Source organism: Pagrus pagrus (genome assembly GCF_965226575.1).
Source record: "Pagrus pagrus genome assembly, chromosome: 11".
Taxonomy (NCBI): domain Eukaryota; kingdom Metazoa; phylum Chordata; class Actinopteri; order Spariformes; family Sparidae; genus Pagrus; species Pagrus pagrus.
The window spans coordinates 22,354,709-22,379,260 of NC_140195.1; the positions used below are offsets into that span (position 1 = coordinate 22,354,709).

The 24,552-nt window shown below is 40.4% G+C and overlaps 1 protein-coding gene across 1 annotated transcript in view; it reads right to left on the reverse strand.

The window, feature by feature from the left end:
• The window catches only part of celsr3 (cadherin, EGF LAG seven-pass G-type receptor 3), a 110,758-nt gene that overhangs the window by 10,595 nt on the left and 75,611 nt on the right, over positions 1 to 24,552 (reverse strand). The window contains exons 16-31 of the mRNA XM_084366607.1: positions 23,803 to 23,923; positions 21,996 to 22,179; positions 20,947 to 21,048; positions 20,714 to 20,808; positions 20,275 to 20,484; positions 14,607 to 14,805; positions 11,824 to 12,015; positions 11,546 to 11,732; positions 10,745 to 10,912; positions 9,621 to 9,747; positions 8,174 to 8,380; positions 5,098 to 5,272; positions 3,466 to 3,578; positions 2,661 to 2,740; positions 1,391 to 1,517; positions 944 to 1,063 (exon numbers count right to left, since the gene is read on the reverse strand). Coding sequence (XP_084222733.1) covers positions 944 to 1,063; positions 1,391 to 1,517; positions 2,661 to 2,740; positions 3,466 to 3,578; positions 5,098 to 5,272; positions 8,174 to 8,380; positions 9,621 to 9,747; positions 10,745 to 10,912; positions 11,546 to 11,732; positions 11,824 to 12,015; positions 14,607 to 14,805; positions 20,275 to 20,484; positions 20,714 to 20,808; positions 20,947 to 21,048; positions 21,996 to 22,179; positions 23,803 to 23,923 — 2,407 coding nt within the window. The remainder of the gene's footprint in view (positions 1 to 943; positions 1,064 to 1,390; positions 1,518 to 2,660; positions 2,741 to 3,465; positions 3,579 to 5,097; positions 5,273 to 8,173; positions 8,381 to 9,620; positions 9,748 to 10,744; positions 10,913 to 11,545; positions 11,733 to 11,823; positions 12,016 to 14,606; positions 14,806 to 20,274; positions 20,485 to 20,713; positions 20,809 to 20,946; positions 21,049 to 21,995; positions 22,180 to 23,802; positions 23,924 to 24,552) is intronic.

Below are 24,552 nucleotides of genomic sequence, written 5' to 3' on the forward strand. Positions count from 1 at the left end.
CAGTCCATCAGAGGTACAAACAACATAGTGTGTGTCTAATAATAGTTTTGGTCAGGCAGTCATTTTGCCCCAGATGACTCAGTGATGGATCAAAGGAGCTTCAGAGGAAATGGGGGTTAAAAGGGTGGAATAAACTACATATAAACTAACACACATTAACACACACCTGCATGCACACACACACACACACACACACACACACACACACACACACACACACACACACACACACACACACACACACACACACACACACACACACACACACACACCAAGGCTACATATGACGTTCACTGGACAGAAGAGGGGAATTAAATGGGATATCGGACAGTGAAAATGCACACACAGACGCATACACACTTTCACCCGAGTTGGCACTAGCACACAGGGGAGAGATAATGAGTGTTTTTAAAGGAGAGGCTAAAGGAAACAGGGGTTTGAGTGCAGTGAGCTATGACCTGATAAACAAGCAAGATAGAAGAGAGAGTGAAGAAAAGATGTGAAGGCAGGATAGGGTTACACACACACACACACACACACACACACACAAATGCACAGTGCTTTTGTAGAAGTGGGCTAAAGAGTGAGCAGGGCTCGACTGGTCGGTATATTGTTTTATCTGGGTCAGCGACAAACCCTGAAGGCAGAAGGCGAGGAGAGAGGGAGGACAGGAGAGATGGATGGATGGACGGAGGGAAGGAGGAATGGAGGGCAGGAGGGCTTTTGTGCTCGTCTAATAATGGACACGGTGGACATGTGCATCCTGAAAGGCTCCACATCAGGGTCTCAGAATCACGCTGCAAGTTGTTACTATGCAGTAATGACCATCACATTATAATATCATAACTTATGAAAACGATTCTTTAATAAACATGTTCCTTATTGTTTTTTGCAGGTTAGAGCATAAGCACACAACTGGAGGCTGTATGTGTGTGTAACTCACAGTGTTCTGTGGTGGTCTCGGTGGGTCTTCTCCAGGGCTCTTCTTACCCAAACAGGCAACTCTCCAGGCCTCCTTAACCTCTGAGTTGAACACAGTGAAGACCAGCATCACTGACAGACCCTGGGAAAGAGAGCAGCAGAAAGAGTTAGAGAGAGAGCTTTAATAGCAAGCAAACTTCTAAGTTTAAGGTGCAAGTCTGCAAAATCCTTGCATTTGTTTTATGTCTTCTCCTTGAGAAACACAATACCTAGTCCTTCTTCTTTCTACCCCGCAACAGTAATTATTCTGTGGCAAAAAAGAATTATTGTTTCGCTAGCAATTCTGAGATACTGCATGAAAAATGTAAGAGCTTTAATTAACTAGACGGAGGTTCAGTGCTGGAGTAAATGAACCTTCTTCAAACAACAGTACACAGCCACAGCTATTCAACACACACTTTGTTCATACCTGCACTAGGCAGAGGACATCAAATATATAGTAGATAGCGAGGATGCTGTTGTTCACAGCCATCAGACCACACAGCCAGGTGGAGGTGGCTACCAGCAGCAGCAGGAAGGCGTTACGAATAGTAGCACTGGGGGAAAAAAAATACACAAAAATGTTGGATTCACACTCACCAGGACGCCTCCTGTTTCTTGGAAACAGCATCATCATGTTGCATCTCTACATGTAGGACTTGGCTTGAAATAAGCTTTGACGGGGAGCTGCTCATGTTAATACTAACACTAATTACTTTGTTTAATTACCCTGCTGGATATTTAACCAGCTCTTTAGTGAATGTAACTTTTGGGGAAACAGATTCACTTGTGCCCCATAACATTTTATCCTCTTACTTATGATATCATAACAGCGTGACCATTACACACACACAGCTGATTATTTATTGATGCCCGTGATTAGAGTACTGAAGAAATTCCGAGAGAGAGTAACAGGAAGTGAGAGCCGGCAGGAAAAGAAAACAGCAGGATGAATACTGAGAGAGAAACCACACAGCTTGAGTGATTTCCTTGTGGCGTTCATGCTCATATCATTTGATCATCAACAAGGCTCAGCGTGGTCATTGTCTATCAGATTAACTTTGATTGAGATGGATAGAAATACAGATATATTCCCCCTGTTTCCTGATAGTTCACCAGTCACAAAGTATTCTTACAAAACTAAACTCCCCATAGAACATATTTGTGTTTTATCATTTCATAACTTGGTTAAGGTTGTGAGAAGGTACTTTTTATTCGTCATTTATAGTACTTATTTTTTTGTTTGTTTGTTTTTGTACTTTTCAGTCATTTTTAATGCTTCTGTTAGGAACAGCTTTACTGTTGTTACACAATGCAGGACTGCACAGTGACATGCAGGTGATATGCAGTTGTAGTAACAGATGCTCATAACATTAATAGTTTTAGGTTAAACATGTATACTGCACATTTGTTGTTAAAATTTGCTTCACGCTGTGACACTTAAGTTGCTGTCAATAAAGTTTATTGCATCTTTTTTAAGCTGAAACAATTTACAACCCAAAAATGGTTGTAAATTGTTAAAGGCTTCTTTTAAAGAGAATCCTGGTCTCTAAATAAAGAGCAAACCCCTGAAGCCTTAAATACATCAAAACTTGATTTTTCCTCAAATCATCAGAGGTACAATATTAAAAGACTCAGCCAGCAAAGTCACTTTTTAAAAGTGAGAAAAAAACATTTAAGCCTGGTGGGTAGGTACTCACATGACAGGGAGCTTCTTGGTCTCCTTCTGTGAGGGATTGCACGACATCTTGGCTACAATCATGAAAATCCCTCCATTCATCTGGATAGAGGAGGATCGATGCAAACGGTAAGCTAACGTTTTTAATACATTTCAGCTAATCCAATAATGCTGCTAGAAACCTCAGGGATGAGGATAAACAGATGAAACAAAATCAATGGGGATTAAATAGGAAAAATGTACATTCAATAAAGGTAAAGTCACTCAAGTCTATGAATTACTACTCAATTCTGTTTTCAAACAGTAAATGAAGATGGACAAATTACGGAAGGAAAGAAAGAAAATGGCTGATTAGATAAGTACAGAAGAAGTGAAGGAACATTCTGCATGAACAGTACTGATTACTGACAGCGCTGTAATTACGAATAAGCATTATCAGACCTGGCACAGTTCCCTGTCTAAGATGTGAAGCTGTGAAGCTGTAAAGTGAAGGTGCTGGCTTGATGTGGGGGGTTATTAAAATGTTTATTATGGTTCCAGCGATTCACAGGCAGGGAAGAAGGAGCATAAACCAAGTCTACACATATTTTTATTGGAGGAAGAGTTTACCTCAGGCTGATATCGAGCCTTGTAAGCAGACTAAGGCTTATCTTTGTGAGGTAATATTATATAATCTTTAAGGGGTAACAAACTGGAATCAATGTTTCACTCATCAACAGTCTGCTCAGCCATTCTTCCTCACATCACTGTTTACACAATATTTCTATTGAAGTTTGTGTACAAACAACTCTAACGAAGGTATATCAGACAGACAGGGAGACACATACCAGTATGACGATGGCTATAGGACCAGCAAAGCTCCAGATGAGTTTGTCATAGATGGAGATCCAACAGAAGTCTGGGTTCCCGTAACCCTCTGGATCCAAGCCCACTGCCAGGCCTGCAGCAAAGAGACAGACAGTCAGATCAGACAGGAAGATCTCCTCTGAGATCTCTTCTACGGTCAATCAGAGAGAGGAAAGAGAGGCAGGTGAGCATGTGACTGAATGATAGTGGCAGGAAAGGTCAGAGACTTAACAGAACACGCACCAATTAATGCTGAGCATTAATCTTTTTAATCGTTAGTCATTATTAAAATAATAATTTTCAATGACAAAACTTAATATTGAGGTTATCAGCTGCTGGGAGACAGTGGCTGTACATCCATGATTAAAATGATTGTGTCTTCAGAGATGTCAATATACTAAAGGTTTTCAGGTTCTTTCCTGATTTGTACTGGGAACACTGATAGCTTTGATAATTTAATGTTAGGGTATTAGAGACTGTTTCATACTAATTTTAGGAGGAGCTCGTGGATCTGGCAGATCATGTCAGACAGATATCCTCATTAGTAGAGGTTAGAGGTCATTTATTACATAACATTTTTTTTTAACTTTCCTGCTGGCAATTTTAAATCCGATTAATTTGTGAATGAGCAAATCAAACTCAGTGTTTTGAAGGAGACAAAACAGTAAAGGTAAAATCCACATCACTCTTGGATTTGTATGCAAATCATTTTTACTGAGAACGTTGCTATGTTCAGGTATCTGTTTTATCATGGCAGGCAATTACTTATGCATCTATTACTTGTGCACAGACACCAGATCAGACATCCAAGAAGGTGCCAGACATGGTCGCTAGGAGACTTGTGGCTGATTCGAGAACTGTGACGTCTTTGTTCTTTTGTATCCTCGTTTGGACAACACTGTCAAGGTTTTGGCAGTTGTGGGTGAAAAGAATTTTCAAATTGAATCGCAAAAGTAAGAGAGACGGGAAAAGTCTAAATAAAGATGGGCAGACAGATAATCACACGTCTGGGCCTGAGGAAAGAGACATGCAGCCAGTGTGCATGTGTGTGTGTGTGTGTGTGTGTGTGTGTGTGTGTGTGTGTGTGTGTGTGTGTGTGTGTGATGGGAGACAGATCCATCCTTGAGGCAAGGTGAGACAGCGGTCGGTGTGTGGGACAGTGACAGAAACAGCAACAGATAGAAGGTAGTTGACAGCATGTTTGAGTCCAGATGAAAACTGCAAATGTGTGTTTATATATATATGTGTGTGTGTGTGTGTGTGTGTGTAAAAGGAGAGAGAGGAAGAAAGCAGACAGATATATACTTGCTTACAGTGTGTGCCAGGGAAGAAATTGCTTGTGTATGTGTGTGTGTGTGTGTGTGTGTGTGTGCGTGCATGCATGCTTTACTATCTCTATATTAAAATGTCACTGAAACCTTCTTAATTCAAGTGTCAATAGGACACCTTATCTACACAGCCAGGCTCACTGTGAATGTGTGTGTGTCTGTGCACATATATGAGTGTGTGTATTAATGTGGCGAGCACATGTTTGATTGTGTGTATACATAGATGCATAGACATGTTTCCGACAAACATCACACAGATCTGTTGAGTCTGCACGTGTGCGTTACCTGTGATGATGGCGGGCACGCCCCAGCCGATGGCGTAGTAGAACCTCATGGCACCAAAGTTGATGTTGCGTTGCTCCGTCTGCATGCGGTAGATATGAAGGCCCTCCACGAACATCCAGGCGAACGTGGACATGAAGAAGTAATGCAGGAGGATGGCAACGACCGTACACAGGAACTGGAGGAAGAGGGAGAGAGAATGATTAATAAGGGAAGGAAGCAGAAGAAAGATAGCGCTACATGAATCATGTAAAAGACAAAAAAAGAAAGAGAAGCAGGGATGAAAGAAGGGACGGGAAGCGAGAGGATGAAACATTTAAAGAAAAGAAGTTTTGAAATAAAAAAATATAATCCTTTGTATTGATTTTATGACGGTTGCAGAGCAGACATCTTGGTAAATACCCCAAAAACTCTTTATTACAACACAGCAGGTGTCATGAAGTAACAGGCGTGTATGAGTTGAGTACAAACGCTTTTAATGAACGGTTAATGGCAGCGATTTACAGTATATCTCCAGGAAACACACAAAATAACTGATATGAAGGTAAATGAATGTCGTTAAAGAGCTGAATTATAGTAATAACACCCAGGAGTGTGTTCTTAGCCGCGATAATGGGTTACACTAAGCACCATTAGGAGAGGAAAATTACACACGCTAAAGGTAAATGTGGGTTTCATAGTAGTTATGTATCTAAAAGTCTGAAATCGTTCATGTAGCATAATGTATTAACAGTAACAGCAAGTAAAAAAAGACTAACTTGTTTGTTTGAGGGGTTTATCAGCTCAACTGAAGCATATTTGAAGGGTTCAATACATACTTGTTTTAATCATCTTATATGTCATGCTTTTATCAGCTTTAAAGGTAATTAAGTGCTACAAACAGCACGTTTACAAAATGTTATCTTAGTCCGTGGTTGATTTAATTCTCTTTACCTTTTGAAATATCCACTAAACAGGACTGATCCATATGGAGAACTTTATTGCCATAGATGTGATGCTGATGTCAAATCAGTGTTAAGAGAAGTTGTAATCCATTCTAACATAGATACCTGAGGTCCATCCTGTCCAATACCATGGTTTAGATTGCATATTATCATAAATAAATCCCATCACTTTTTGTCAGGGCAGAATATAAACTTCCACATTACTTTTGTCAGTAAGTGCTGCTGTTTGCTTTGGCAGTAATGCTGAACGTCCCCATGAATAATGCAGGATATTGGCATTTAAGCTTTCTGCGAAATTACCCTCAGGCGGCATTCGAGCAAGTCTGGAGTGGTTTATTTGAACTGTGGAGCCTTTAGACTGTTCTGTTAGTTGGAGCAGATGGGAGTGATGCCATTCAAACTCAAGGGGCACCAAATTACAGCCCCAACATATCTGAAAGTAAAAGTCATCCTCTTCTAAGGGAACTGTGTGGCTGTTTGTCAGAAGTTAAAATCAAAATCTAATCTGAGCACGGGAGACAGCTGGAAAACTCACAGGTCTGTCAGTTAAAATAGATGTTTCCTGGCAACTGATAGACAGCTTTCAAAGACATGCACTGAATACCAACAAAATGAAGTGAGAACAAACAGTAGCCTGGTGTGATTTGTTCATTTGCAGCCATGTGTGTTCTCAACCAAACACCTGGTGAGGTAGATTACAGTTTAAAAAGCACAAGCGGTCCATGCTGTTTTGGCTGAAGATTTGCGTTGACTCTCCAACTCTGCCAAAATCTTTGAATCAGCTGGCTAAATACTTTGTTGAACGAGTGAACTTCTTGTGAGTTTTTACAAGCTGCACTTGCCTAAAATGTGTGACTGGATCTCATCCTCAAGACAGATGCCTAAATATTCATAACCTTCAACATAAGGGTCATGTTGGTTTGTCTTCAGGTTGCAGGTTGGGCTAACTTGTAATTGCACATGATGACCTAAACAAATTTAAGACAAGTATCAAATTAAAGATTTTCCACTGCAGTTTGTTTCAAAGAAAACAAACCATCAATTTGATCAAATCATTACAAAGCTGTAAGTCATCAATTACTTTCGATAAGAGCAGGTTAACACCTGATATGTTCATGTAAAAATGCCAATTTCTCCGCCCTCATGAACTCTTCTGAAGGAGAAATACTTCACTCGAGAAACACTGAGCGCTTCACATCTTTAAGTTAAGGCAAGCAGACTTGTAAGTACCAGATTTGAAGGTTCAAAGAAGCTCGGTACAAATTCCTAACGACATGACCGGAGTCAACGCAAAAATAGCAGCAGCATTGGCAGGAATACAACCAGACGATGAATTTCACACTCCCACACACACACACAAACACACAGGAACACAAACACTACAAGTTACACAGGAAAAGATAGAAAGACTAAAATATGCACAAGCATGGACCGCTGTGAGCACTAACATGCTCTCCCAAGCATGATGTACATGAATTAGAGAACATATTGTTCAGCTAGAAGTAAGCAGTCGCACTGTAAGACCCTTACAGTCGACTGTGTGGGGGATACGGCTTAATTAATTGGATTTCATGCTGAGTGAGCACATATTTTCAGTACCCTCTCTCCAAGACTCGCTGCTCTTTAAACATACACGTACACACACACATTTATGATGTAACAAAACAGAGAAAAAAAGGACAGAGGAGGGGGAAAAGTATAGGGAAAATAAAATTTGAGCATGCTAGAAAGAAGACTCAGTAAAAGAAACAGCAAAAAAACACGTGATGCACAAAGTGAGCAGGAAGGAGTGATACAGAGGGCAAAGAAAAGTAGTAAATAAACAGAAAACAGATGTCTAGAACAAAACCGGGAAAAATAAAAATGTGTGATATTGCTTTGGAAAACATCTCGATGTGACTTTTAGCACTGCTCCAGAAATTGAGGATATTTATAATGATCCACAGTACAAGGCAAGGCAAGGCCTAGTGGCAAGCACATCTCAAAATCTATAAAATGTGGCTAAAATGAGCCATTTCTGACACAAAAAGCAAATGTTTGCTCTTTTGCCCAAGAGGAAGGCAAACAAGCTAAAGGCATCATAAACAAACAGGGCAACAGAAACACAAGCACACAACCCCCCCACGAGTGTCTACCTGTTGTTCAGTCTGATTGACCCCGAGCAGGAACACCAGCTCCGACAAAAACATGGCCGCCGCTGTGTTTGAATGGATGCTCCTGGTGTTGGACTTGAGGCCTCGGAGGCAGGAGAGCACCAGGACGGTGAGGAGGAGGGCCAGCATCGAGAGGCACAGAGAGGAGTATGTGACCAGGGCCAGCGTCTCTAGATCTCCCTCCAACTGCTGCTCACAGAGGTGAGAGAAGGGACAAGGGGTGGAAAGAAGGTAGAGAGAGGGTGTTATGGAATATTTTGGTGGGAGTAGATGAAAGAGGCAGAAAGGAGAGGAGTAGTAGTGGGAAAAGAAAATGTGAGAAAAAAAAGGCAGCCACAGGTGAGGTAGGAGTAAGAGGAAAAATCAGACGGTGATAAAAGGCTAGATGAAAGCGAATCATTTCAAAGCGCTGAAATGCTGCTACTTCAGTCTGGGTCACTGTCTGCTCTCCTATGTCTGCCCTCCTACAATAACTATATCAGACATGTTCAATTATTTGGAAAGCAAGTACATGGGCTGAGGAAACACAAGCTGAACCAGCCTCAACATTGTTTAACATTTTAAAAAGTGTCAATTCCTACAACTCAAGAAATGCTATGCCGTTAAACTGCACAGACCAATGGCTGGATTGTAATGCTAAATATTAAAGGCTTCCATAACACTGAGAGACGGGGGTCTCTGTATTTAAGCTGTTTAAACTGCAATTTATTTTAGAGAGAAAATAAAAGAAAGCACAATAGACATGACATGTCATGGGAAACCAGAATCGAAAGCATGAAATCCACTCATCGTGCACAGAAAAACATTTGCAGCCAGTACACATAAAAGATTTCACCAATTCAGCAGTTCTTAAGATGAATGAATGGGTGGAACTGGGGGACTCCTCTTCTCACTGCTGTGGACTTACACTGAGGGGTAAACATCTTATTGAAGTGCTTAAATACATATAAATCATATACCTCTGGAGAAATGTATAACTTTGAATCCATCACCAGGCATGAGGTTTCCTGTCTGTATCTCTCTCTGTCTGACAAACATCTTACACATCATCACTTAGTATGCTGTACTGAGATGGGCAGAGGGTTTGCAGTAAACCGTGAAAATCTTCTACAGCTGTAACAAGGCTTCTTTTAGGTTTGTCAGTGTCAGTCAGGGTTTAAGTCTCCAGGATTTCAAACTTCCACACGGAGAAAATCCAGCAATTACTGGCTAAGATGTTCAAATGAAAAAAAAAGAAGGGAGACCGACACACTGGTATACATAAACAGGTACAATACATCTACACAGCAGTGTCACTGATAAGAAATATACAATTAATCCACTACAATTCTAATTATGACATAGAGGTGTAAGAATGTAATTAAATGAGCTTAACTATGTGGTTCATACTGTCTGTGTGTGAGTAGTTCTCCACTGACAGATCACTAACCTCTCTCTGTGAGCTGTCCATCAGCACGCCAAAGGTGCCCAGTCTCTGGCACTGACAGCGGACATGAGAGGCGTTCCTGTACACGACCATACAGTCCCTGACTGTCCAACAACCTCCTATCTCATACCTGCAGAGAGAGACAGAGGGTTCATTTAATGATGAAAAGACTAACTATATACTATAAAGCAACAAAATGTTATGTTTATATCGCGTGTGTTTAATCATCAACATTGAAAAAGCAGAGGAAGGGTTTCTGGCACAACTTCATCTACTTCAAAGTGCATGGAGAAGGGACAAGAATAGGGCTGCACAAGATATCGTTTCAGCCTGACATTGCAATGTGCAAAATAATACAATCGCAGGACATGTAATGTCAATTCAGGAAAATTCAACCTTTTTGCTGTTTGAAACTTGCAGACTTGCAAGGTGCTTATTTTCTATCAATACGAGAAGTCTTTCTGATGTTAGATAATTTAGTCTAATTGGGATCTTAGATACAATGGACTTTGTGAGTGACAGGCACAGTGAACACTCGCTGATCATTTTTGATCATTTTATCAAACAAAGCGCCTAAAATTCACTCCCGTACAGAATCAACCCAATCATCCAAGAATGATTAAATCTTCACAGCAGACATTTAGACAGTTATATCAGGTGTCATTAAATGCATTAATAACATTTGTGCTCCATGTAGGGGAGTCAGTTTCAGCCATGATATTGTGCATCCTGCCTTAATTGGACACTTCATGGAACTGATCCAATGGTAATATTATTGGTTGAACCTTTGTTTTTCCTACTATGACAGGTCTACAAAGATATAAGTGTACAATAAAGGTGGCTACCCCAAGTCCAGCACCAGAAAGTCAAAAGGCAGATATTGAATTTATTTTATACTAATCAAATTAACATTATATTTTGATGTTTAAATACCATAGCTTCATCTCAGCATAATACACTTGAATAGCAATACAGATATGTGGATTCGTTTTAGCTATATAGATACAAATACTATCTTTGTAAAGATGGTGTAGACATCATATACCATCACAAGATAAAAAGGTAACAATGACCGGCCCTAGTGAACGGTATGTGTGTTTGTGTATTCATGTTTAATCTGTACTCACGGACTGCTGTGGTTCCACTGCACACACAGTGGCTTGCTGCGATTGGCCGTCTCCAGCAGCTTGAATTCAAGCAGGATGGGCTGGTCCAAGTGTCCGCTGACAAACGTCTGGTTGTTGTAGACAGAGATACTGACCACCGGGGAGTTCATTACCGGGTGTCTGGGAAGCCTGGAGGAGACAGAGTACAGAGTTACTGTACATCTACTTGATCAGACATAAAGCAGAGCCTGATGTCCTGGTTAGGATGGTGAAGACACAATGAGCAGAGAGGTGTCAGATTGGTATACTAGACAAGACTTAAATGACTGTTTATTGACACCCACTGAATATTGGACAGTTTGTTACTTTGCAATTAGGCCCGGAGGTGAGGTGAGGAAGAGCAGAGGGGGAGAGGAAAAAAGGCAAAGACACCATGAGAAAGAGAGATGTTGACAAGGTAATATCGCAGTTAGTCAACTGAGAAAACTAACATTTATTTTGATCGTCAGTTAAGTGCTTAAGGCATTTATTGAGAACATTTCTAGTTTCACCCCCTTCAGCTATGAGGATTTGCTACTTTTGTGTCTGTTTCATATCGTCGTCAATAGAAGATCTTTGGGGGTTGGTAAGAAGATGTCACTGGCATTTTACAGACTAAATGATTAATGGCATTTATTATTATTTTTTGATCATTGATAAAATTCCTGCTACTGCATAAAAGACACACTGTTAATCCAGATTTCTATATCCAGTGTGCTTCCCTCCTCAGGGGGTTCAGAGCTGCTGTAATCACATTATTAATGTTCGCTGATTGATTCCCACCTCACTCCTCGCCGGTCTGTGTGGTACTTGGGAGGGAGGGCGGCGCCCAGACTGCGATAGATCAGCATGATAACGATGGTGATGGGCTGCTCAGGCATCGTAATAGAGCGTCTGGCTGCAGTGTATTCTCCCGTCTGATTGGCTGAGATACTGACAGTTTCAGGAGAAGCATTCTGAGGGGCCGAGGCTGAAATGAAAAAGCGTGTGTGAGTATATTCTCTTATTTTCAGCAACTTACTCTCTCAAACCTTTAACTCTATTAGTGCGTCTGTTCTTACGTTCTTTCTCTGTCCGCTCCTTCTCCTTCCAGTTGTGCTGCTGCTGCTGTCGTTGTGGCACCAGGGCAGCAGGGGGAAGTATCACGTGGGTGTATGGATCCCACAAAGCCTGACCACGAAACAGGGTGGTGTGGTAACGTGGGAAACGCCGCCGCACATGGGTCCGGTTCTCCACACGGTCGAGGTTCATGACTGCCGAACAAGCAGGCAGCAATAAACACGTTTGTTTGTTTGTTATTGTACAGTACACATAAAACAAATATTTATGATACCTTTATATAATTACCAAAAGGTGACTGGTTGAATTATGGTTACCTTATCAGTATATATGCCCCCTATTTCAAACTAACCTCTCTTCCAACAACCTTCACCACACAAAGTACATTCTCATAGAGGGTTCATGCCATTGGTCCATATTGTAAGATAAATGACTATCTATTACTGTACAGCATATTACAGTTGAGTACTTTATCATTTTAATAAAGATAAAACAACTATTATCTTTGCAGCCTTCAACAACAACATTGTGTGTGCTGTATACCACAAGCTACTGTAAGAAGCAGGTCGAAGCATGTAGGGAGCTGTGCTTTGTTGAAAACCCTGCAAATTAAACCGTCTTTAATCTTTATTAAAATGATGAAATGTTAAAATCTTACAAGAAAGATCAGTGTAGATGTGTAGTGTAGTTCAGAAGAAAGATTACAGAAGCACTGCACACATTGAGCAATGAAAGCTCCTGGGACAGAAGTTTAACCAGAAGTGAAGGAGGTGGGGGAGGATTGCTCTCTCTGTCATTATCACCCATCCTGTCCCTCAAGAACCAAATGTGGGAAATCACTTGGCAACACTGCCTTACTGGAAAAACTGAGTATTTTACTTAAAACACTGATTCACTTGAATGCCTGCTGAAGATGATAAAACATTTCTTGAATAAAATGCACATTCTGAAATCGATGAATTGAAAAAACACACCATAACTATACAGCAGCCGCACTTGTTTTAATTGGTCCAAAGCCACATAAGCTAGAGAGTGGCCTTTAAGCTATCTGACAGCTGATAGTCACAACAGTATTGTGACACCTTATTTGCCAATTTTATTCAAATTCGGGTAGTTGGTGCAGGCTAGTTTTCCTCTTCTTAACTCAAAAATACAACTCATTTTCCCTTTCACAAACAATTTAAGAAGAAACCTGAACTGTCAATAAACCAATTCATTCTCAGTGGATTTCAGAGTTTGAAGAGCCAATATCAAATCCATAAACACACACACACACACGCACACACAGGTGCAGAGACACAGTCGTATTATGGGAAATGAGGTGGCGAACAGGAAGTACATAGTCAATGTGGAGTGTTCAATAATGAGTGAACACTTGATCCAGAAAACAGAAGTGGAACAGCACTCGATACAGACAGACGGGTATAGAGTGTGTGAGTGTTGGTGTGTGGAGAAAGAGTGTATGTTTTTTAAGTCTGTAATGACAACGTCCATAGAGAAACAACTGGTGTATTAGTAAGATAGAAATTAAGATTTGCCAGTCTAATGACTGACAACAACAACAACAACAACAACAACAACCTTTAAAAGGAACTTTTAGCTAGCACATGGGTCTGTGTCAGGTCCATCCATATCCTTTCCCTGGTAATTAAGCCAAGATCATTAACTGTCTGTGTTTGTGTGTGTGTGTGTGTGTGTGTGTGTGTGTGTGTGTGTGTGTGTGTGTAGGAGTGTGAAATTTAACGTTGGCTCTATTTCTTATTCCTTCTGCTGTCACTGCTGTTCCTATTCGTCTGCTGTCTGTCTGGGAATTTGCATCAGGCTGTTGGTTTTAAGTTATTCAACAGCAGTTTGGGTGTTAATCCAAAGTGGAAGCATCTACAGTGACGTAAAAGAGAGAAGAGACACACACAGAAAAGATAAAAGCAACCAAGCCATGGTTGCAAGCTTATTTGGTATTTTCTTCCATTCTGAGATTAATTGTGTTCCTGATCTACACTGGAAGAAGCTGGGGAGGCCAGATACAATAGTTGGTAACTTTGATTAGTTTTGAGCGAACGTTATTTTATAGGAATTCAATCTCTGTGTGTGTGTAGCTAAGAGCATTAGCTGAGTGTGAAATTCATTGTGTGGCTTCATCCCTGCCTGAGCTGCTGCTGTTGCTATTTCAACACCTATTGTTGTATGTGGTCCAAATTATTTAACAGTGCAGAGCAAAACGTACGAGTGACAGGACACCAGAAACGAAATGACAGATTACCAAGCCTACGCACAGTACATGTTAAGGTGTGTGTGAGTGTGTGAGTTTTTCATCTACAGTAAATGCAAAAAAAAACCCAAAACAATTGTTTCATGTTGTGTTCAGTAATTCTGTGTGTGTGTCCGTTCCTGTGTGTGTGTTTGGCATCTGTAAATATAAATGATGTATATTGGCCTGTGCTACAGCGCTTTAGGCTTTTTGTATGTGTGCTGGAAGCATTATCTGCTTTGTGTGTGTGTGTGTGTGTGTGTGTGTGGGAGTGTGAAATTCATCTCTCTGTGCTGCTGCCAGCGCTCTGGCTGTGCCATCATAATTTGCATTAATGCTGTTCATCTCCCAGTTTTACAATGAGTCATTCTAGCTGATTTCACAGCAGTGATTTACAGTATTATGAGAAAAGCACAGCAAATCGCCTGTAAAGATTAAGATTTTATTACTGTCTTATTCTGTTATGGGGTTTGACTGGGGATTAGCTCCTGTGTTTGAGGGCCTTTAACTGCGTGTGTGACATCTTTCTGAACTCACCTAAGTTTGGAGCAACCAGCGCCACGGGGTTGAGGTAGGTGAGCTTCATGTTTTGGGCCAGCGTCTGGGCATACTGCTCCAGCAGCTCCGTCAGCCCTCCTGGACCGCCGCCCGGGATGTGGTTCTGACTCTGAGCGAGAGCCCGCCAGAGCCCAGAGGTACTGGGACCCAACAGCACGCTGCAGCCCCGGAGAACGTTCTGGCAGAAGCAGAAAGATTGAACAATTAGTAAAAGTAAATCATTATGAATTGTCTGATTTTTTCTGAGGAGTCATCGTCCACAAGTGCTCATGTATTTGAGAAAAGGGAAAAGAAAACAATTTGATAGAAGAAAAAGTTTAAAGCTATCAAATGTGTCAACACCCTGGATCAGGAAAGAGGAAAGAGGATCTTTTTTCTGTCCAGACACAAGCTAGAACTAGCCAAAGACTGGAAAAAGATTAGACAAAAATATGAAATAGTCATTGTAACTGTGTAGTACAATACTCATCAGGGGCAATGACCTATTACAGCAGGGGTCCTCATCCCAGAACACTGAGACACAGAACCTGCTGGTTTGCATTGGTGGCAACTAGCAAGAAGGATTCACACCTGGATGAACATGTGAGCACTGCTGCTGTGTGATAGACAGTTAAAATCAGTGTGCATAGCAGTCATGATCAGTTCTTTCTTTTTGTAAAGATTATGATTAAGGTGGTTATGAAGGTGGAAGAAAATATTGCGAGGGAGAGGAGCCTTAATAAAGCCTCAAACCCACGCACCAAGTCAACAGCAACGAATGTCAAGGTGGTGAGGAGCGGAGCAGAATAAACTGAGCTATAGACATCTGATGATGCATTGCAGCCTTGTAAAATATCTGAGGATACTGAGTGTAAAGCCCAATACAGTGAGTAAAATAAGAAAAAATTTGAGCTTGTTACAGATTTTGGTCGAAGAGAGAAGATATTAGATGTCGGCGTCGTTGCAAAGACTTGTCAGGCTGCTGTGACCGGGACCACAAGTCAAAAAATATACACAGAGCTGAAAAATAACATCCAAAAAGGTCTTGGCCTCAATTATAGCAACTTTTACCCTGGTGATGTGGACATTTATGCACAGTGGCTCCATTTCCATGCTTTTCATGGAGTATTTGTGACTCTGGATCAAGGCCTGTCAGAGACAGTTAAGACTACGCAGTCTTGTAAAATGTTCTGAACAAACAAAGAGTAATATCAGAGAGAGAGAGAGAGACTGCAGTCTTGCAGTCTGACTGCTTCAAACACAATAAAGCACTGCAATCTCACACGATGCTCTGGGGAGAAAAAACCTTCAGACCAACAAGGAAACGAAAACACGGTGCAGCATAGGGGAGAATGAAGTGAGGTGTAGAGTAAGGAGTAGGAAGAATCTGAAACAGCAATTGTGGATAAGTAAGTGGCAATGATGAAAAAATAAAAGGGTATGAGAGAGAGGCAAAGCCACGGAAAAAAGGTTATGCTCGGTTCAGATGAAGGGAACAGAGAGAATGATGAGGTGGAAAATGTGGACAAGAAATTGTTGGAGGCACAAGACAGAGAAAGGATAACATGGGTGATTTGGTGGCATCACAACAGACACAAACACAACCTTGGATTGGGGACACCACCCACTGAACTATGTTCAAATGTAACAAGTTTTATACAAGTTGTGTTTAGTCTCTTTCGCTGACTTTCTTCCTCAGTCTATGACTCTCCCTGAAGTTATAGCAACGGGTGACCAATTGAAAGGCAACATTACCTTTAGTAAAATTAAGGATTTGTCTGGATTGAACATTGTTGGAAATATTCATAATCTAAGTTCACAACTCAACAAAATATGCAAAAAGGTCTAGTCGTTTCTAGACATTTCAATGCAGAAATGTTACATATTATAGTTTAGAAATGATTGATGAATCATGTTTAACATTTTATTAGGCTTGACATTTTCTACTCTTTGAGTTTTGGTGACATCTGTGGTGATTTATTTTGAAAAATAAAGTCAAACGTGTCTCACCCGTTGATTATTGTTTCAGAGCCATTGTGGCACGTTGTGGCAGATGATGCAATACAGTACACATTGTGAAGAGAGTGATTGAATAGCTTGAAGAATGTGAAAAACACAGCCACGACTAACTAATGTTTCTGAACAAACATGCATCCAAAAGCACATTAAACATGCCCAGTCCAGTTTCCATAATGGGTTTGAAATTAAGTCAATATCTCTCAATGAGAAATGTCTTAGACTTCAACAGAAACTGGCTTAACACTGCATGAGCTCATATGGCCTGTGTTTGTCAATCGAAAGGAGAAGAGTGATAAATAGTGAAGACGAACAAAAGGAAAGGGATTTTAAAGAGGCAGCAGATGTCAGGATTACAGAGAGAGACTGAGGCACAGGCCTCACACAGGCAGCATGGATGACAGACTGGAACATAATGCTAGTTCAATCACTTCCACAAACAGATTATACTGTATGTGCCACTCAAACATGTTGTCTTATCCAAACAGTTTGGAACAAATGACTTTTATTAAGATTCTCATTTTCATTAATTCAGTATCCCTTCTCACCCTCCAGACTTCACATGAGCATTGTGCCAGAGGGAATTCAAGATGTTTTTAATGGCTATTGTAGAGTGTAAAATATCTGAATTCTCCTTTCACTGTTTTTGCTGCGTACTTGATGAGACACAAGCTCTATCTGTGAATACAGCAGAATTCAGATTGTATCACATCCTGAACGCGAAACGTTGTCATCTTCCTCCATTCCTTGCTACATTCCTGATGTGAAAACACTTTCCTCCCTGCCTTCCTTTGTTTCTTCTGCAGCCACAGGGCTCTGTACCCACTGCTGGGTTACTATAGTGACTGTCTTCTACATTACTGTCTTCTACATTACCTGTTCCCTACCCGTTTGCCCTAATAGTTGCTGTTTAAAGTGAGCTGTCAAGTATTATCAGATATTTATATTTTTTATTGTCTGTCTGCAACTCCACTTCAGTGCTGCCAGGTTCAACCAGAGCTGTGTCATTAACTCAAGACGATGAGATGTAGGCGGCACGACTGTTTGAGTCGGAGGTTGAGGTTAAAAAGGAGGCGAGTTTTTGCTGCGGTCACTGCAAGCCGACAATAACAATCATTGCTATGTACCGTATTTGACGCTCCAGCTGTGATGCTTTTGAGCAGCCCAACAAAATATTGAAGTTCATTACAGGAGAAGAAATCCACGATCAGAATTGTAATATTTACAATATTTATGAGGTGATATTTATTCAAAACTGAATAAACCATCTGTTCTCAGACTGTTTGAAGCTAGAAGGGTGACAGTGTCCGCCAAATAGAAACAAAGTAAAACTGAATGAAACTGTGTTGTCCTTTACAGTCAGTTTATTTATTCAGTTTATTCAGTCATGAAAAGAAAAGAGTTTGTTAATTTTGCTTGTTTAGGCATAAAGAAATCAGTCAATCAAGATCTTTCTCTTCTGATTTAAGTTTCTTCCCCAAAACTACATAGTGCACCTTTGAAGACGTGTTATAAATGAGTTTTATTTAATTTCTTCAACAAATTTAACACATTTTATTTAATGACTCTTTAACTGACAGATACTAAGAAGAGTGAATTATTCAGCATTTCAGCATGACATGCTGGAACAATCAACACACACTGTACTGCAGTGTGTTGATATCATTTCTCTTTTGTTCGGTGCCATAGCTGGAGCCACAGCGTGTATGTGGGAATTCAGCGTGTGCAACAAGTGTGTATTAAATCAGATAAATGTGATTGCTTTTTTATTTTACTGTTCACCTCAGAGGGAAAGGTACACTCCTCTTTCTTTAACTGGCTGAATTTACAGCATAGAGGATATAATGCGACGACCATACCTTGTGCCATAAACTAAAACGAGTTATTTCTCCTTATGTTGAGGAAACAGAATGAAGGCCGGTGAGAAACTGTCTTTGATTCTGCACGTTTTGTAATGAACTGTGCGTATGCATTAATGAAAAGGAATATTTAAAACGCACAGATGACATTTTTCTGCTCAGACTATCAGATGTTGCTACCACAACCACTCAGTTTCTATGGCAACGGACATTATCAAGCACTGAGTCTGTTTCAGCACTGCAGGGTGTGGCTTCTTCTGCTACAGTGGTCATCAAGTGGCTAAATCCTCACCGTTGTTATAAATTATTGAATGCTTCCCTCTGTCGACTGTAGTCAAATTGTGAGAACAAAAACAGTTTTTTAACTGTCCACCATAACCCCTGTTAAATATGCATGAATCACCTCCAACCAACTCACTGAAATTAAACATCAGGTAGTGTGAGAGTTATTTCTGACTGAAACACCACTATTGCTAATACCACTGATATTACTAATATTATATATCACTGGCACTGTTAGTAAACAAGACAAAGCAGCGTATTGCAGCGATTTGTAAAAATGTGTGTTTGAATGTTAGCCACGTAAAGATTAAAATTAAAGTCCTCATGAATGTAAATATTCACAGTGTTGTCATGCAGGATGTCAATCTCACATCACTGTTTGCATCGTGACAAGCAATTTGTCAGCTGCTGTCACACAAGCCCGTAAATTGAAACAGTAGTTTAAAAAGGTATGGGGTGGTTGCACTTCGTATCTTCTGCCACTTACTTGTAATGTATGGGCATTTCTTGTCATGCAAATTTGAAATATGGGCTAAATATTTATAGCAAAGTGATGTGGAGATGTCTGTTGGCGCCAACATGTTAAAATGAACCGGTGACAGCTCCTGCGTCCTCAGCTGAAGCCGTTGAATCAGGTAAAATGAGACTCTCAGTTAATACCAGGAGATGACATGTTGCAATATTTCATGCGCTGCTGTCACTGCATCTCCATAGCAACCTTACCTCTCAATTCAGAAAAAAGACATCTCGTTGTACTTGTATGTAGTTGCTGGGATTGTACCTCATAAAAGCTACTGTATATCAATCATATCTACTGTTTTAAAAAACAGCAGCTGTTTTATGTCTTCTGGCACAGTTCACTTCCCGTTGCTCACAGTTAAACAGAGTGGAAGTTAGTTCTTAAAATGACTAAAATATTGTATCATTAATAACCATATCCATGTGTGATGGTAGAATGTCCAACCCAAAAACTGACACGCTCCATAAACTACTATTCCAAAATGTTCATCAGCTTGTTTGTTTCACTTGTCTTGGTTGACAATACCAATTAAGTCTGTTCAAAGCAGAGCTGGAACGGTGGCAGCGACGGGTTTCGTAACATGTTTAGATTTTCACACATTAATATCAACAGCACAAGCTGATTACTGGCTTCACACATCAATATCAGGCCTTGCTTTCAAACAGCCTTTCACAAATTGCACATTGACTGTAGTCTGAACATCATTTCAGTTTATCTCTCACCAAATATTTGTGGTTTAATGTGATATGTTAAGCATGTTTAATCATCAAAACATCAATACAACTACAAATTAGACACTTTCTTGCCTCTCTAACTCTTCGTAAAGTGCTTCTTATAGTATCATTAATGTTCCTATGTCTCCTGTGCCAATGAAATGCCGCTGTTTACTCTTTTCCCAAAGGTTTCTCTAAGAACAACAAGGTGAATCATAACAACCATATGTTCCATCATGTAACAGGAAGGCTTTAGATTTACGTGTTCTTCTTCTTACCTCATTGAAATGTGCGTCCTGAGTAGCGGTGAGTCCGAAGCCGTTCTGTTGAGTCTCGAAGGTCAGGAGGCGGGACAGCAGTCGTTCTGCGATCTGCAAGTCGTTGCCGTAGAGTCGAGCGGTTGCCTCGGTGACGTCACGGAGCTGGTGGGCAAGTTTCTTCTCCATGATGGTGTTCAGCTCTGTCTCATTACGCTCCAGAGAATCAAGCTAGAAATACATCAAACAAACATCGATGATCCCCATTTTGCATGGATTTAAGAATTACTGGGATTAATTGTACTGTTTTGTATCTCAAAAGTTTTTACACATGTAAAATATCTGCACCTACTTAATTTCTTTTTTTTCTTTTTCTTAAATTGTAGGTTCGACACTCATATACAATTTTGGGACCCATGTAGACATGTTTTTAATGGTATTAATTAGTGGTATTACATACAGCAGCATTGAGCTCCACAAATGGAGGTGAGGTGCAGTTGTACAGGTCTGGCTCCAGCCATCCTCTCTCTACATCACAGTGTCTGATGGCTGCACCTGTATAGAGGAGAGGACATTATACAGTATATATATCATTTACACTGAAGGTCAGAACTTACATAAGGCCATATGTGAGTGTAGCCGTATGTATTTGTTTGAATGTTCTCATGTAAGTGCGTATGAGTGTGTACAGACCAACAGAGCCTTTGGGGCAGGGCACTGCAGCAGGCAGGTTGAACTTGGTCCGTGGCCACCAGATCCCCTGAGTGATGGTCTTTGGACAACCATCATAAATGACTGTAACGAAGACAGAATATTAATAATATTAATAATTCAAAATCATCCTTAGCAGTTCGATTAAAATTTCTAATCAAAAAAACAACAAAAAGTGACTGATGACGTGGAAATGTTTTTCTTTTGATTTGCAGAGAAGTAACTGAAAACAAGAACGAGAGAATAAAATACCAGCTACAAATTAAAATAAGTAATTACAGAGGGGAAACTGGAAAGGGACAAAGCTGCACAGAACTATGAAGAGAAAAGATGAATGTAATTAACAGTTTCCTTGTTATTTTGGACTTGGACACACGTTTGATTAATATGACCCTTTTGAAAGGCAGAATACAAGAAAAAACTGAACACCTATGATTAAACAGTTATAATTTAATCTGGTGAAAACTCATTATTTCCATTCATGTCTCTTTGAATCCATCTTAAAATTACACATGACACACTTGCTGGTGGAAAATTCTACCAAAGGAACAAAGAAAGTAGCAAATCGTTTTGGCTTTTGTTGCAGAACAACACTAACGCAGCTTCCATATCAAATAAGGCTTTGAAAGCTTTTGTTCAAAGGCAGCACATTTTTGTCAATGAACCACAAAGGAGCTGCGAGATAGTGGCACATTTTTACTATGAAAATAACTTAATTGGTGGGAAAAGTCACATTCCACAAATCATTCTGTCCCACATTTAACATTTAATCTCAGTAACTCACACTAAGCAAATTATTGTTATTTTGGAAAGCGCACAATGCAGCAGTGTAATGCTTAATTTCTCAAGGTTTTTAAAAATCCAATCTGTTGTGTGTCTGAGATGTAATGCTGAGCACAGCGATAAATTAGTACATAATTGATGCAGCCACCTGTTGAGTAAACCAGAGTAATTTTAAAAACGCGACAGAGTGATACGTAACGTCTAAAAGTTTGATTAAAACATGTGAAACATAAAACAAGCATTCTCACCTTCACAGCCTGAGTTTGTGACCTCAGCGAAGGGGTTGTCACATGCGTTGCACTGGCGACCAATCACGCCGGGCCTGCACTGACACTGGCCTGTCTCTGGGTCGCACGACCGTGAGAAGGAGCCCACCGGGTAGCAGTCACATGGCAGGCAGGTGTCAGAGCCGCGTGGATGGTAGTGAAACTCCTGAATGCGCACGCACACACACACATACAGAGGACGTGCGTGAGTAGGCACACAGATCAAACTCAGACAGAAGACTGGAAAATGTCACGGTGCCAAGAATAGTGTCAGCGATTACATCACCACAAGCATTAGGGTGAGATTTATAGAATATGACAAAAGGGGAAGTGGCGATAACAGAGACATGAATACAGCCAGAGCAACAATCCGTGCATGATGTCTAAAAGAGTTGCAGATAACGGAACAAAGCCAATTATTTCCTTTGCTAAACTTGCATGGGAATATACATTTAACACTGTATTTTAGAAAAAGAATGATGGTGCAGCACCAGTGCTTCATTCTTCAAAGCCCCCCTCCAGTTAAATACGTGTTTTGCTTATTGCTCCCTCACTTGGATGTTTGAGCTTCACTGTGCAGACTGATACAGGTGCACTTTGTTCTCAAGTTCACCTGCTGAAGGGGAAAAGTATCTCGGAAAAGTATGATTTATGGCATCACAACCAGTTTGCAAACCAATCGTATCAGCCACAAATTATTATTCCAGGCATTGTGAGTTTATATGTCTTAAACCATGTCTGAAGGGGATCTTTGAGGAAAGCTTGCAATTACCACACACAAGAAGATTATCTCTGACAGGACTGTCAGCCTGTAGCAGCTTCGTGCTGCATTTTACAAGTTGAAATTCAAAAGTAATCTGTCGTTGCTTCATGGTCCAAAACATGAACAGGGAACTGTGCAGTAGTTAAATGTTTTCTGACTTTTAGATGTCAGAAATTCTGACAATCAAGGGAGACGAAGGCTGAAGACAAACTCCTCAACATGACAACCATCTTAAACAACGTTTGTAAGAAAAATCTTTAAAACTTTAAAAAGCATTTGAAGTTTCCTCACTGTCGAGAGCAAGGTTTAGACATACACTGTAACACATGATCATGAGAGCTCTATGTGTCAGCCTTGACCTGAATGGTATGCACATAAGCTAAATGAAAAACATTGTTACATTGTGAGAATGACAAGCAGGGAAAAGATTTAATTTCAAGCTCCATTTTCCAGAAAATAAGGAACACGAAGCCAAAAGGCAACAGGACAACATGTGGTGAGGTTCTTTGTTCAAGGAAACTCATAACAGAGATTAAAGATTAAGGTCAAAAGATCAGATTAAGGACAAGACAAAACAGGGTTAAACATGCCAACAACATGTCAATACACACATTCACACATTCATACAAGGTAGACATGTCAATGATCATTGTATCATATTTGCTGTAGTTTGTATGTCTGGCTCAGCATGTCAGACCATCACACAGATTACTGTGTGTCTGGGTTTAACCAAAGCCAAAGAGATCCATACAGTTACACCACTAAAGTCGATCTAATCCTGACAGTATTAGTATTCAATGTGATGATGTAAAAAAATCTGCTTTAAACCAGCAGGTCTATAACCGTTCAACTGAGCTCTGAACGGTTGTAACAGCTCTGCAATAGGATGAATAGCTCTCTGGTTAACACTGGTGAACTAAATACAAAAACAAAAATCAGCATCGTCATCTGTACTGATGGACCAAACTTTTTATCTTTGCCAAGAGTACAAACATGCCAGAAATCATGTGTGTGCTACCTAGTTACCTTGCAGTGACAGTGTCCACTCGTCTTGTTACAGTTGGGGTCGAAGCCTTTATCGGTGTCACAGTGACATGGTCCACAGGTTGGAGATCCCCACCAACCCCTGGGACACTGGTGGTCAATCCTACACACACACACACACACACACACACAAACCACCAGGTAGAATCAGTGAGGAGCTGATGAAGGTAAAATGTGTGATAAAACAACATGATAATGAAGTACTGTAGCCCTGCAGAGATGTACTGGTCTACAACTCTTGTGCTCCAGATGTTAGAAAAAAATGTTTTGGGTACGTACCCAAACAAATGTCATAGCATCATGACTTCACTAGTTTTTTTCAGTGAAAATGAAAACTGAAAAATGAAACCGTCACTATATCGCAATTGCACTAACAATCTTAATAAGATTTTTTGACCATATTGCGCAGCCTTAGTACGGAGGGAGAGAGCAACAGAGCCTTTCAAGATCATTTATTCATTCTTCAAAGGACTCATGTTTCCCTCTGATTTCTAACTAATGACAAACTAATTAAAGTGTGTGGAACAAAGAGATGAAAGGAAAAGGGAGGGGCAGTGAGAAAAGCAGAGATGAAGGAAGCAGGGACAGGGTTTAAACTCAGAGAAAATATTAATACTGAAGGTGCGGGGAGAGAAACGCCTGAGGGTGTCCGAGAGGTCAGGACAGACACGAGTTACACTACAGCATGTGCTGAGTCATAGATGGCAAAGAATGACATTTAAACAAAAACCC